Source organism: Leishmania braziliensis, chromosome 21, assembly GCF_000002845.2.
Source record: "Leishmania braziliensis MHOM/BR/75/M2904 complete genome, chromosome 21".
Lineage (NCBI taxonomy): Eukaryota > Euglenozoa > Kinetoplastea > Trypanosomatida > Trypanosomatidae > Leishmania > Leishmania braziliensis.
The window spans coordinates 75,045-87,687 of record NC_009313.2 but is presented as its reverse complement, the minus strand read 5'-3'; the positions used below and the strand labels follow the sequence as shown (position 1 = coordinate 87,687).

General features: G+C 60.7%; 5 protein-coding genes across 5 annotated transcripts; all 5 read right to left on the bottom strand.

Moving 5' to 3' along the window:
- Window positions 1–2,656: 2,656 nt before the first annotated feature.
- Window positions 2,657–4,072, bottom strand: LBRM_21_0310 (putative hexokinase; the record flags this gene model as incomplete). The annotated part of the gene is made up of 1 exon (XM_001564691.1): window positions 2,657–4,072. The coding sequence occupies one exon, from the start codon at window positions 4,070–4,072 to the stop codon at window positions 2,657–2,659; it is 1,416 nt and encodes a 471-aa protein (XP_001564741.1).
- An 860-nt stretch (window positions 4,073–4,932) lies between these two features.
- Window positions 4,933–6,720, bottom strand: LBRM_21_0300 (putative actin-like protein; the record flags this gene model as incomplete). Its single annotated transcript, XM_001564690.2, has 1 exon — window positions 4,933–6,720. One exon carries the CDS (start codon window positions 6,718–6,720, stop codon window positions 4,933–4,935), a length of 1,788 nt encoding a protein of 595 aa, XP_001564740.1.
- A 570-nt stretch (window positions 6,721–7,290) lies between these two features.
- On the bottom strand, window positions 7,291–7,755 carry LBRM_21_0290 (calmodulin-like protein; the record flags this gene model as incomplete). The annotated part of the gene is made up of 1 exon (XM_001564689.2): window positions 7,291–7,755. The coding sequence occupies one exon, from the start codon at window positions 7,753–7,755 to the stop codon at window positions 7,291–7,293; it is 465 nt and encodes a 154-aa protein (XP_001564739.1).
- A 607-nt stretch (window positions 7,756–8,362) lies between these two features.
- LBRM_21_0280 (conserved hypothetical protein) lies at window positions 8,363–9,964 on the bottom strand (the record flags this gene model as incomplete). The annotated part of the gene is made up of 1 exon (XM_001564688.1): window positions 8,363–9,964. One exon carries the CDS (start codon window positions 9,962–9,964, stop codon window positions 8,363–8,365), a length of 1,602 nt encoding a protein of 533 aa, XP_001564738.1.
- Window positions 9,965–10,789: 825 nt separating this feature from the next.
- Window positions 10,790–12,643, bottom strand: LBRM_21_0270 (major vault protein-like protein; the record flags this gene model as incomplete). Its single annotated transcript, XM_003723117.1, has 1 exon — window positions 10,790–12,643. A coding segment is annotated over one exon (1,854 nt), but the record flags the coding sequence as incomplete, so codon positions are not given.

Genomic DNA, 12,643 nt, shown 5'->3' with positions numbered 1-12,643 from the left:
CATCGCGGGCGTCGGGGACGAAGCCCTGGCAGAAGTCGGTGATGAAGTGCTGTTGTGCTGGGTCGAAGTGCTGCTCGTAGAACGCCGCGCAGCCGCCGTAGTCGCGTTGCTGCACGTAGCGCTGAAGGGTACCAAGCCTTGTTGTAGCTACGTCAGGGGATGCTGAGGGGGCATCAGCATCTTCCGCTGCCGCAGCGGGGGTGGCGCTCGAAGAAGAGCGATCACCATGATGTGAGTAGAAGCGCACGAACGTGACACCGCTGCTGCTGAAGAGGAGGGCTGCCCGTTGGATTAACGACCGTGCCTGGCCCTGCGCCGGTCGAGCAGAAAAGAGCGAGACAAGGCAACTGCCAGAGCTACTTTGCAGGCAGCAGCGAAGGCGCCCTTGCATGGGGGGCTACCACGACTAGTTCGATTGCGTGTGTGTGTGTGTGCGTGTGTAGGGGGTCAATGGGGGTGACCAAAACTGTACCACCTCGTGATCGGCCACCTGCTCCATCACAACAGTAGCAGTTGAGAGAGAGAGAGGGGGGGGGGGGGAGGCGGAGAATACATCGCAGCGAAGTAAGGAGGAGGGGGAAAGGGGAAAAGGCGCAGGGAAAATATGTGAGTAAGTAGCTGAGGGGAAGCGTTGAGGCCGGGACTTGAGCCTTCCCCAGTACCATGCACGGGCACAGAGGCACGTAGATCTCGCTCTTCCACTCTTGCAGCACCAGCGAGGTCCAATAAATCCACCGAGTGAGCGTGGGTGGGCGGATGTGAAGACATGGAGAGGAGAGGGCCGTGGGGTGAGGTGTCGGAGAGCAATAGCAACGAAAGAGAGGGGGAAGACATGCGTGGCAGAGATGGCCTTTCCCCCCTACTACAGCGTCTTCTTCGCTCGCTTGCGCACATCCTCCAGGACTAGCTGACCTGCTCCTACTTCCTCTCCACTGCACCGCTGACCACTCCACTCCTCCAGACGTAAACATCATTTGTTTCAGAGTGTTGAGGATAACTCAGAGAAGCACACACACACACACACACACAGAGCGAGCGCAGTGCTACCACACGCCCGTGGAGGAGAGGCAGGGAGGAGCAAGAAGACGGGTAGAAGTTTGAGAGACTCCCTGTTATTGCTTCTCTCTGGCACTGATAAGTCGCTCTGACTCCCCCTCCCCTGCGACGTAGACGCTTGTGCATATCACCCCCCAGAAGTGGCTCGGCATTGACAGGAATGGGGGGAGGGCTTGGTCACCCCACACAGAGTGGGTACTGGGGCCTGATACAAGGCCGAGGCACCTTTCTCCTTGCCATCACGAAAAGCGACGCAGACTGGTAACTCAAGAAGAAGCGCCGTTGTTAGAGGCCCTGAGCAGACATGACGGGGATAATTTCTTCGAGTAGCTGAGCGAGAGCCACAGGCACAAGTAGGTACAAGGGCATTCATGCACACAGCCTTCGGTATGTGTTCCTTCCAGTGGCGACGTGGCCGTTTGACTCCCAGGGATGCGAGAGAGGAGGGAAAGGGCGATGATGCGGCAGCGCACATTACCGACTAGAAGCATCTCACAGAACGATAAACATGAAGAGAGCAGTAAACAGATGCGAAGGGGCAAGAGAAGGGGAGAGCAAGAGCGGTGTAGCGACCCTTCCTCCACCCGTCACTCGAGGCGACAACTACGAAGCAGGAGAAGGGGAGGAGAGCGGAGCGGTGGTCCACCTCACTGTCACTTTTTCACATTAATGCGAGTGTGGCTGATGTTTGTCGAAGTTGTACAGTCCACACGCAGGTGCATACTGTGAAGCAGAGAATGTGGAGCTGAGGAGGCTGAGAAGAGCACCAGGAAAGAGGGGTTAACTGCATAGACGTATGCATGTATAAATGGTGGGGGGGGGGAGAGCAAACAGAGAGACGGTGTTCGCTAGCTGCTTCGTCGCCATACCCAACTTTCCGCCACTACCCGTCCCCACCTTTTCAGAAAGGCGAGGCAGCGGAGGAGAGTCATGCGCACTGGAGATGACGAGCGAATCAAGAAACTAAAATAAAGCGAATACAGTGCGATCTGTAGCGGTGGGCGTATCTGACCGGTGGTGGTGTGAGGGGGAGGCTTGGGGGGATTGAGGGTAGACACAGTGACGTGAGGCTCGAATGAGCGCGATGCAAACGCTTCGGACTCCCCTCTCCGCACAGGAAAGGACGGAGTGCGGGAAGCTTGACTCGCAAGGTAAAGCGATATGCCAAATATCAGTGCTTAAGAGGAAATTCTCTGCCTCCACCACACCGCCACCTGACGCACACATACCCACACGCATCCGCACGCCAGTCGCCGTCCTCGTGTTGACTGCCAAAGTAAGCAAACAAGAAGGGAAAAAGAAGCATCAGCTGCAAAGCAGCAGCAAACGTTTTGTTGAGGGGATCCGAAAGAGAAACAAGACCGACTCTTCGCGTCAGTGCAAAGCAGCTTGAGGAGGAGGGAAAGCGAAACGAGAATCCTCCTGAAAAGGGAGGACGGGGGAGGGGGGAGGGGGGAAGGGGAGCCGTAACACGCGTTGGTCAAGGTGGGGCTTCCCCCGCACACTAATACACGCGTGGCATCCGCTCTAAGAGCATCGCTACCGCTGTCCACCAACCGCCCACATAAGACACCCACGTGCTCTGCTGCGGCTTCCCTGCCTACTTCTGGTTGGCGGCCAGTGCGCAGATCATCGCGGCGCCGACACCGCTACCGTCCTTCTGCAGAACCACCTTCGCGTTCGATGTGGGGCCGAGGATGCCAGTTATGCACTCCTGGTACAGGCGCTGGAAGGACGGCACCTTCTCGTACACGGAGCCGTCGACAGCGACGGTGGCGAGGCCCTGCGTGCGGGTCTTGAGCATCGGAGCAGCACTAAGAACAGCGGCCTGCTGAGCAGCACGGTTACGCACCAGGCAGCAGATCTCGCGAATCGTGTGCAGGTCGGCTACATCGGTCACATTCACACCAGCGACGCGCTTTATGAGCTCGCGAGTGAACTGCAGGCCGGGCATCTGATCGGCGGCAACCATGCCCATGTGCTTGCTTTCGAACGCCCACGGCTTGCCCAGACCGTCCACCAGATCGCGGGGCAGGCAGCCGAGCTGAGCCAGGTGCACGATCATGCGGCGACTGATCTCACCGAGGTACATGCCAGAGACGATCTTCTCTTGGCGCTGGTGGTCGCGGTTGGGGGTGATCGCGTCCATCTCGTCGTCGTACACGGTGGTGGGCAGCGCATACTTGTACTTGGAGTCGAAGTTGCCGCACTCCATGTTGATCGGCGTGACGGCGTTGCCGCGGGCACACACGGCGGGGTCCTTCGTGACGGCCGAGGCGCGCTCAAAGTAGCAGGCGTTGGAGCCAGTGCCGATGATGACGCCGACCTGCGCGTTCGTGTCGACGAAGTAGCGCGCCACCAGCGTGCCGACGGTGTCGTTGCAGAGCGCCACAACGTTCACGTTGATGTGCATGCGGCGCAGCGACCCCTGCAGCAGCTCCACCACATCGTTGCCCTCCACGTTCTTCGTCGAGAAGCCCTTCGTCCACTTGATCAGCAGACCCTTGTTGACGGCCTTCTGGTCCACCGGGAAGGAGAACGTGAAGCCGAGCGGCACGCGCTTCTCCAGGTCCTCGGGGGCATTCTCCGACATCATCTTCTTCACGCTCTGCGCAATGAAGTCGAACAGGTTCGCGGAATTGCCAGTCAGGGCGCTCTTCGGGATGACGAACTTCGAGTCGATGCGGTCGTCCACCTTGCCGCTGCGCAGGCTCACGCGCAGTACGCGGAAGTTCGTGCCACCGAGGTCGAGCGCGTAGTACACACCCGTGGCCTTGGCTGGGTCAGACGTGTACACGTAGGACGGCAGCATGCGCACGGTGCTCGGCCGACCCTCAAGACCCTCGACCATCTCATACACCATGTACATGGTGAGCTGCTTCATCTTCTCTGAGGCCATGGTGAATTGGGTGGAGAGGGAGGCGAGCGCGAGGCGCTGCTTGATGTAGCGCATCTCCTCGCTGTCCGAGTCGCGGATAGCGAGGTGGTTCATGAGGTTATTCACGCGGGAGGCCATCTTGATGGAGGGAGGGGGGGAGAGGGAGGGGAATCGAAGGGGTGGGGTGGGGAAAGAGGGGAGTGTGCGTGCTTGTGCTTGAAGGATGACTGACGGGGAGAGGGTGTTTGGTGGGGACGGGTGAAGTGTGGGCGATAGATTAGAGGGGGGGGGACAAGTTAGTTTACGAGTGGAGTAGGGCACGCGTACGTGTACACCCAGGGGAGAGCGAGGGGAAAGGGCTTGGGTGGCGCGAGGAAGAGGGAGAGGGGGGGGGGATGGAGGCCGTTGCAGTGGTGGTTGAAGAGGTGCACAGAGGGCCGCCTTTTCTCTGTCATTTTGTGGGCTGTTGGCTTCTCTCTTTGTGCGCGCGGCTGTGAAGGTGCATGCATGCGTGGGCTTGAATGAGACTGATGTGCCACTCAAGAGGGGAGGAGCTAGCGGCGGAGCACGGACGTGCCGGTCTGTTCCTCTAAGTTCTTCTTCCACCCTGCAACGATTATGCGAGGGTACCTCTTGCGAATCACCCGCGTGAAAGGTGCCGTAGGAGGACAGAGTGAGGTGCGTGTGTGTGTGAGGAGTCGAGGGACGAGTAGAGGATGTACAAACCCCAGCTGGCACTCTCTTAAGGCAGCTCGGGCATCGTGCACGTGTTCATGAATAATAATGCCAGCGAAACACTCAAGATCAAGCGACAAGAACGAGGGGGAGGGGAGATGGGGAGGGCAGTGGCTATCTTCGCGGCACTGCAGAACACATCACTTGTTGCTTACTGCAGACACGGTGGCACTCCCACAGTGGGCCGCACATGCCCACTGAGGAGGAGAGGGGTTGTTGGGTACTGAGAGAGGCACATTGACAGGCCTCCTCGTCGTTTCTCATCACAGCATGCGTTCCAGGGCGCGCTGAAATGTTTCCACCGTAACTCGGCCTGCCGGCGGGTGCTGCAACTCGATCCTTGAGCGCTGGTGCACCAGTGCACGCAGTCGCTGTAGCTCTCGCTTCGGCGCGCCAGTGCTGCCTTGGTTATCCGCCGTTGCGGTGCCATTGGTGACACCACTAGCCGTTGCCGACAAGAGGCACCACGCTCCGAGCAATGGCAGCAGGGAAAGGTCCGTGGCAGCGGCGCTGGACTTCGAGAGAAACTCCGGCAGTGGCGGGGCCGCAGAGAGGCATGAGACACGATCCGCGCTGATTTCCGCAGCACTGCCCCTGCTGCTGATCCGCGTCGTACTGCGGTTGCACTCTCTCGAGTCCAAGTCTGCGCCGCCAGGCTGGTACTGCGGGGCCACCGCTGCCACCTCAGCCTCCAGGCGATCACAGAAGTTCGGCTGAGTGGCTGTACCGCCGTACACGCACACGTTGTGGAGCAACAGTGGACGAAGCAACTCTGTCAGGTGCTGGAGGAGTCCTCGCTGAAAGATACCCTGTGTAATGGCCTGGGCCACACCTTGCTGGTCGATGCCGACATCAGCAGGCGTGAAGAGCAACTCAGGAATCAAGAAGCGCTCCTGGCAGAGCAGGAGGTGCTGCAGTGCCTCCATATCCACGCCACTGGTCTTTGGAAGGCGCGACGGCAGCTCCACTTCTAACACACCGAGGGGGAGGAGGGCAGGTATCGTGGGGAGGTAATAACGGATCGGCACGTCTGGTGAGGTCGAGGCACCCACAGCTGGCGTGTCGGGCCTCTGAGATCCAGGTGATTGCATGTCACCGCCGCCGCTTCCTCTCCGCAGTGCCGTCGCCGTAGCCACAATCGCCTCCACCTCCTCCCGGGATTTGCCCTCCCACAGTGCAGCGTAGCGCTGGAGACTGCGCCGCGGGTGCCGTGCCACGATGCAGCACCGCTCCTTGATGTAGTTGATGAGCCATGTGTCCTCCATCACGTTTATCTGCGAGAAGCTGATGTATTCCTTCAGCCGGTTGGTGAGCACCTTGCCGCCCACGTCGAGGCGCACGATGGAGCTGTGTACCGGCATGTAGTTCACATAAGGCACGACAGTGGTGGCGGAGAAGCCGACATCCACCATGACAGCCGTGCCACCGCTGGTGACGTTGTTGCCAGAGTCGTGTGACTCCCCCGCGTCGATGTCGACGGCGCCGCGAGGACGCTTGCGAGCAGCGCTAGAGAGGGTCAATGTGCCCCTCGCAAAGGTGTAGGCGATGAGACTCATAAAGCTGCTGCTCACGACCGTCACGGAGCCGAAGTGAAAACTGCGCGTGCACAGCAGCCAGAGCAGCTGTGCCGCTGCCTTCGGGGCGGCAAAGGGCACCGTCAGCCACACATCCACCTCCTCCTCTGATTCGATAGCGAAGTGCTGAAGCACGTGCTCCCACACACGCGTCTGCAGGCCGCCATCCACGATGAACCCACGGTCCACTGGGCGGCGCACCATCAGCCCGTGGTAATGCGGCAGGCGATCGAGCTGGTCGCCCATGATACCGGTTCCAGCGTACACAGCGGCCCCCACACAGTTTGGGACGACAAGCCACTTGGGTGCAGGTGTGAGGGCAGTGGCCGGCGCTGCCGCCTCCCCATGCGTAGGGCCACTTGTGTGCGCTAAGGTATGTGTGGCTGCAGCCCTGCTGCCGGTGCCGGTCGAGGCAGGAAGATAGAGAGCCTTGACGCTGTGGCCACCGTTGTCAATGAACAACTGCACGCGCGGCATGATCTACACCTTGTGACTGTGGTGGTGCTGCTGCTCCCCTCCTGCTATGGCCACTTCGTACACCGAGCTGGTGCGCGCGCATGTACGTTGGGGGAGGTAAGACGGGGCGCTTGAGGAGTACTGAGAAAAGAGGGGAAAGGATGGAGGTGGCAGCAGCAGGGACGGATTCAAGAGACGCCTTCAGAGGAAAGGGCCATTGAGAGAGTGGGGCGTGACGCATCACCCTTGTCATCCGAGAAGCAGCGGGTGACGTGCTCAGGGACGCATACGAGCCGACGGTGAGGAGGGGGCTGGGGGTTGCGATGAGGGTGCGTGGGAAGGGAAACAGTCGATGGCCGATTTGTTTGCGTGTGTCCGAGCTGGCTGCCTTCAGTCGAGCAGCAGGTGGAGAGATGGGCTGGGAGGCACCTCTGTACATTCGAGTAGCGACGGAAGTTGTGTGGGGGCGGGGCGGGGAAAAAGCGGCAGAGGAGCACAGGAGGGAGACACACACACACACACACACACACACACACACAAAGGCGCGCCGAAGCAGCGCGTCTCTCCCCCCTTCTTCCTCCCCTCTCGCTTTCACAGGTGCTCCTCGCTCTCGGTGGGCATCAGTAGTTGAATGATGTCATCTACGATAATCATGCCCTCGTCATTCTTCTCCACATCGTGCAGTATCTCCTCCGCCTCCTCCTGCGAGAGGCGAGTGCCGAGGTTGACGAGAATGTGTCGCAGCTGCGCCGTAGTAAGGTAGCCGTCTGTATCGTCGTCCAAGACCTTGAGTGCCGCGTGGAGCTCCTCGGGGGTGGTGCGTTGGGGGTAGAGCTTTTCATACAGCTCCAGCGCACTCGCTTGCGACACACGTCCTTGTTCCTCCGGGTCGACGAGAGCTATGTAGCCCTCTATGTCAGTCTGCGACGGGTAGAGTCCGATGGCACGCAGGTAGGTCCCCAGCTCATGACTTCGGATGAAGCCGTCCGAGTCCTGATCCAGCAGTAGGAACTGCAGAGACGCACGAGTGCGCTGTGCCTCCGACAGAACGCTCATAGCTTTGTGAGTGATGGTGCCAGCAAAGGGTTGCGTGAGGGGAGAGAAGGGAGGTGAGTGAGCAGTAATGTGCGCTGCGACACCGCGTTGGTAGGGTGTGCAGTGGAGAAAGAGCGGAATGAGGTGGGGTAGGTGCGGACATGCCGGGGGAGAGAGCTGAGACACCTAAAGCAGAAAAAACACCGGAGGAGACGAGCAAATCGTGCGCATGTTGCCCGGCGCGTGTCCACTCGACTGCAACCGCAGAGTCGTACGATGGCATGTAAATATGTGCGTGTGTGTGTGTGTGCCTCCGTCTATATACACTTGAGAGACGTACCGCAGCAACGCGAAGTCGCCGGGCCCGCGGCGCGCTCTTGACGAGCCGCCACGATGATTATGAGATCGACGTTCCCTTCGCATTACGTGCTGAGTAGGGGGGGGGGGAACTTGCTTAGGCTTTCGATCCACGTGACTGTGCGTTTGTCTGTGCGAGTGCGTAGGTGGTTGTGAGTGCCCAGCGGTGCACGACATGGACTTGATCGCCCCCCGTCTTTCTCTTCGCAGGAGCGTGCCTGATTGGAGGAGGGGCGACTGCCCCAGTGGGAAGGGGGAGGCGAGAGGAGCTTCAGAAGAAGCTGAGGACCGCTTCAGCTAAGCTGCACACACGGTCCACGTCGGAGGCGTCCTCCTCGTCCACCACCTCGCAGCTACCGAAGTACTCGAGCAGTCCACTCACTAACTGCGGCATCGCACAGCACTTTAGTAGGAAGTGCCACGTGTCCCTGTCCGCAGCCGATGCGCCGCTGTGTTGGTGGTCTCGCGTGGGATGCCACTGAAGTGGGCTGAGACACAGTAGGGCCTTCTTTCTACGGTGCTGTGGCGCACCGGCAATGTCGGCGGCGTTGAGTGACGACGCGGCTGCGGGAGGCTGAGGGTACATGGCGTACGTGTTGAACGCGCCACCACTCTTGCCACCCCCGCCATGGTATCCACTGTCCACCACCATTAGCAGAGACAGCAGCAGTGCCAAAACGAGTTCCAGTATCTCAAGCTGCGGGCGGTTCTGCAGCAGCTCGCGCAGCGACAGAGCTAATGAGCGGCGCTGAAGGGCATCCAGCAATGGGGTGAAGTAGCCGACGGTCTCCGCGATTTCCCGCCACACGTCCACCGTGTACGGCCCCATCTCACGCAAGTGTTTCAGTGCATCGGCGTACGCACCGTGCTCAAGAAGCGGTATTCGATTTCTTTGGTGCTGCGCGCACACACGCCACACGTGCATCACACCGCGGCAGATGCCCAGGTGTTGACGGTGGCGGCGAAGGGCGCCCTGCAGCACATCAAGCACGCCGTCGCTGTGGGCCACAATGTCAGCTAGGGATGTGGGAGTCTCGTCTTCACCGACCTCTTCCTCAAAGGTCCACGGGAGGTCCACCAACGCGGCACAGAGAGAGACGCCCTCTGCCTGCAGCGGCACCGCGTCTGGGTAGCGCCGCATAGCAGACACCATCTGGTGCACTAAAGCGGTTTCATGAAGGGCGACCACCAGCGGCGCAATGCGATGGCGCTGCGACATGTTGCCGCCCAAACCATCACCGCTGGCCTCGTCGCTGCTCGTACGCGCTGCCCTCTCCTGCACGAGTGCTGCGGTCACGGTGGAGAGCGCCTCGACAAGCACCGGCACCACGCCCTTGTGCTGCTCTAAGACCTCCGCCAGCACGGCAAGCAGCGGGTCGGCTCCCTCCGGCAGCGAGGCCACTGAGTTGAGCCGCTCCCGGTACGCCCAGAGGGCGGCCATCACACGACGTGTCTCGGATGCGGTTTGGCGGTGTTCCAGCATGGGCTGCACCACACGGAGTGCCTGTGCCACGAGCTGCGGCCGCTGGCTACACAGGCAGGCGATAACTGCCTCAGGAGCCTCCGTCTCTGCGAGACGACTCGGCTCGCCCCTGAAGGTGGAGGCCTCTTCGATGGCCCAGTAGTACACCTGGTCTAGAAGATCAGCCAGTACCGCAACACGAGTCAGTCCAGCAACGGTGGAGGGGATTGTGACGCTTGCCGCGTACCCACTGGGTGGGTGGCGCTGCCCACACAGCTCCAGCCGTATGCACTGCACATGCTCTTCGACCACAGAGAGTGCGGGTGGCTGCTGCTGTTGCGTGGCTGCCTCTTTGTCGCCATGGCCGCCGTGGACGATGTCGGACGTGCCGATGTTAGCTTCGAACAGCATTTCCTACGACACGAGCATGTGTGCTCGCTTTGCTGATATGCTGATATGCGGATGTGCATAGGGAGGAGGGGGGGGGAGCGGCGGTGGGTAAGCGAGAAGACACAAGTGAGTGGAGCATGAAGGAAGGGAGAGGAGCGAAGACACAGGAGGAGGAGTGAGGGAGGCGAATAGCCAGGGCCGGCTGAGTAGTTGTGCCTATGCGTGAATGTGTCTGCCGGAGGCCGAGGCGGATGCAGGTTTGACCTCAGGAAGCGAAGGCAAGAAACAGCACAGGACGACGCATGAGACCGGCCGCCACCCAATCAGTCATCAGCCGACCCCCTCTCCCGCTGTCTGCTGTATTACCGAGTGACACGTGTGCACAGCTGGCGTGCTCGTGTATGCGTGTGAGAGTGTGCGCAGCACGCGACACACCTCACGGGTGAAACCTTAGCACGGCTCTCGTCACTGCGTTTCCCCACAGGCGAGGCGGAGAGCGTTGCGAAGAGGGAGGAGACAGGGATCTGCGAAACCAAAGGATGCGAGTGCATGACTAATGGAAAGAAGGCAGATAATAAAAGCGATTGACCGTGCACCATTGGGGAGTTGTGCGAGGGGCGGAGAGGAGAGAGGCAGCGCTGCAGCTCAGTTTAACTAGCGTACGCGGAGACACTCAAGGCGGGCGTAAGAAGTAACGAGGGAAAGAGCGCCTTCCACTCCATGCCATTCCCCTCTCCCCCTCCCTGAGGTCGTACGCGCACTCGAAGTGTCACGCATCGGCGCCCTATCGCCTTTCCTCTCACCGTCCTTCTCTGCTGCGCAAGTGCCTGCGTTCTGTCACTACACTCACGCCGCTCCGAGGGTTCCTGGGGAAGGGGCGATCGACGTTGGCTCGGCAGCCATCCTGTCTGCCAAGTTCAGCATGTTGATCGGCGTCTTGCCGTCCGTGACGACGAAGCCTCGCAGACCGAGCTCACCAAGAAGCTGCGCCTTCAGCTCCGGCCCCGCGCTCGCAATCGCGATGAGCGTTTCCTTTCCGAGTGAGGCCATTATTTTCTCATATTTGGTGGCCTCGATGTCACACAGCTTGCGGATCTTGTCGATGGCGAGGTCGTTCATGGACTGGCGGTGCGCGAGGTCCAGCTCCGCCCGCTTGCGCAGCACCTCCAGCTCCGCATCTATGCCAACAGAATGGGCGGCACAGCGAATTGGTGTGGCGTCTGCCTCTCCCCGCGCCTCTACCAGGCGCGCGGCGCTCTCGGCCAGCGCCTGCGCACGACTAGCGCCGGCCTGCTCCAGTGCTGTGTTCCCACTAATCACGCGCAGCAGCTCTGTGCGTTGCTGCTCTGCCTTGGCGCGATCATGCACCACCTGCAGGTCCAACGCACCCTTTGCCTCCTGCTCGAGGAGCGCCGCCTGGTGGGAGGCGTCGCTCTCCTGCGCCTTGGTGATGATTTCTACCGCGAGCTGCACGCTCTTCACCAGCGCGGTGCGCGTCTTGATGTCCACGGGCTCCACGCTTTGCACATCCACCGTCGTAATGTAGAGGCCGTTGGCAGTGAAGCAGAGCGAGTCACCGTGGGAGACGATGGAGCCGTCCGCAGCTGGTGTGAAGATTGCCTGGCGAATCAGCGTCGACGAGTTGCAGTGGAAGAACTCGAAGGTCTGCCCCGCAATCGCTGACCGCACACGACTCGCCAGTGCCTTGCATGCCTCCCCAATGAAGTCCGGGATGGCAAATGCCAACTCGGGGTCCACTCCACTCGCCTTGCCGTTCGAGGCCACAGCGCCAAACTCCCAGTTGTAGGCAAGGTGAAGCCGCAGGCGGGCGTGGTCTCGGGTCTCAACTTCGATGATATCGGCCATGTAGTCCGGCCCGAGGTAGAGGCATAGCGAGTGGATCTGGTGTGGCTCCTTCGGATGTCCGCCGGAGAGGGAGAGCGGGGTAAAGTGCTCGTGCGGCTCCAGGAACACCGTGGCGGGGCCGACCACAACGCGACTGAGACCGGTGCTCGTGTCGTACAGGCGCACCAGCGTGTTGTGCTCCATGTTGGCCGTGATGACGTGGTAGCGCCTGAGGTCGCGCGAGAGGCGCGGCGGGTGAGCGTTGCGTGCGGCGGTGCTGAGCAGTTGCAGCTCGTTCACGTACTCGTTCCTGCCCATGAAGTCATCGTAAGAGTCGAGGCTTTCGCCACTGCTGCTGGGGCTGTAGCAGCCACCTCCGGCCACCTCAACCGCAGCGGTGCTCGACGATGGCTCGTTCCTCTCCATCCGTGTGGTTGCCCAGCCTTCCTCCAATGAGGCTTCCGCCCTCTCTTTCATGGACATGTCCGTTACCCGCAGGGACTGCCGCGGCTCGGCCAGCAGTCGCCGCATGTACGCGCTGATGGGACGCTCCCACAGCTGATCATCGGCGCTCAGCATGAACGGCTTGCCAAAGACGGAGCGCACCTGGCCTGTGTGGATGTTGCGCACGTATACGCCGCAGTTCTCGTTGGTCATGATGATGTGCCGCCGCTCCACCACCCGCGCGTACACCGGAGGAATGTATTGCCGCGGCCCGTAGACGAGCCAACGCGACCCGCCCTCTCGCACCGTTCCATCCGCTTCCGTGTACGTCTGCAACGCGATATGAAGCAGCGCCTCGTCCTCCCTCAGCACCAGCGCTGTGAGAGGTTGCGTGCAGAACTCGCCGGGCTG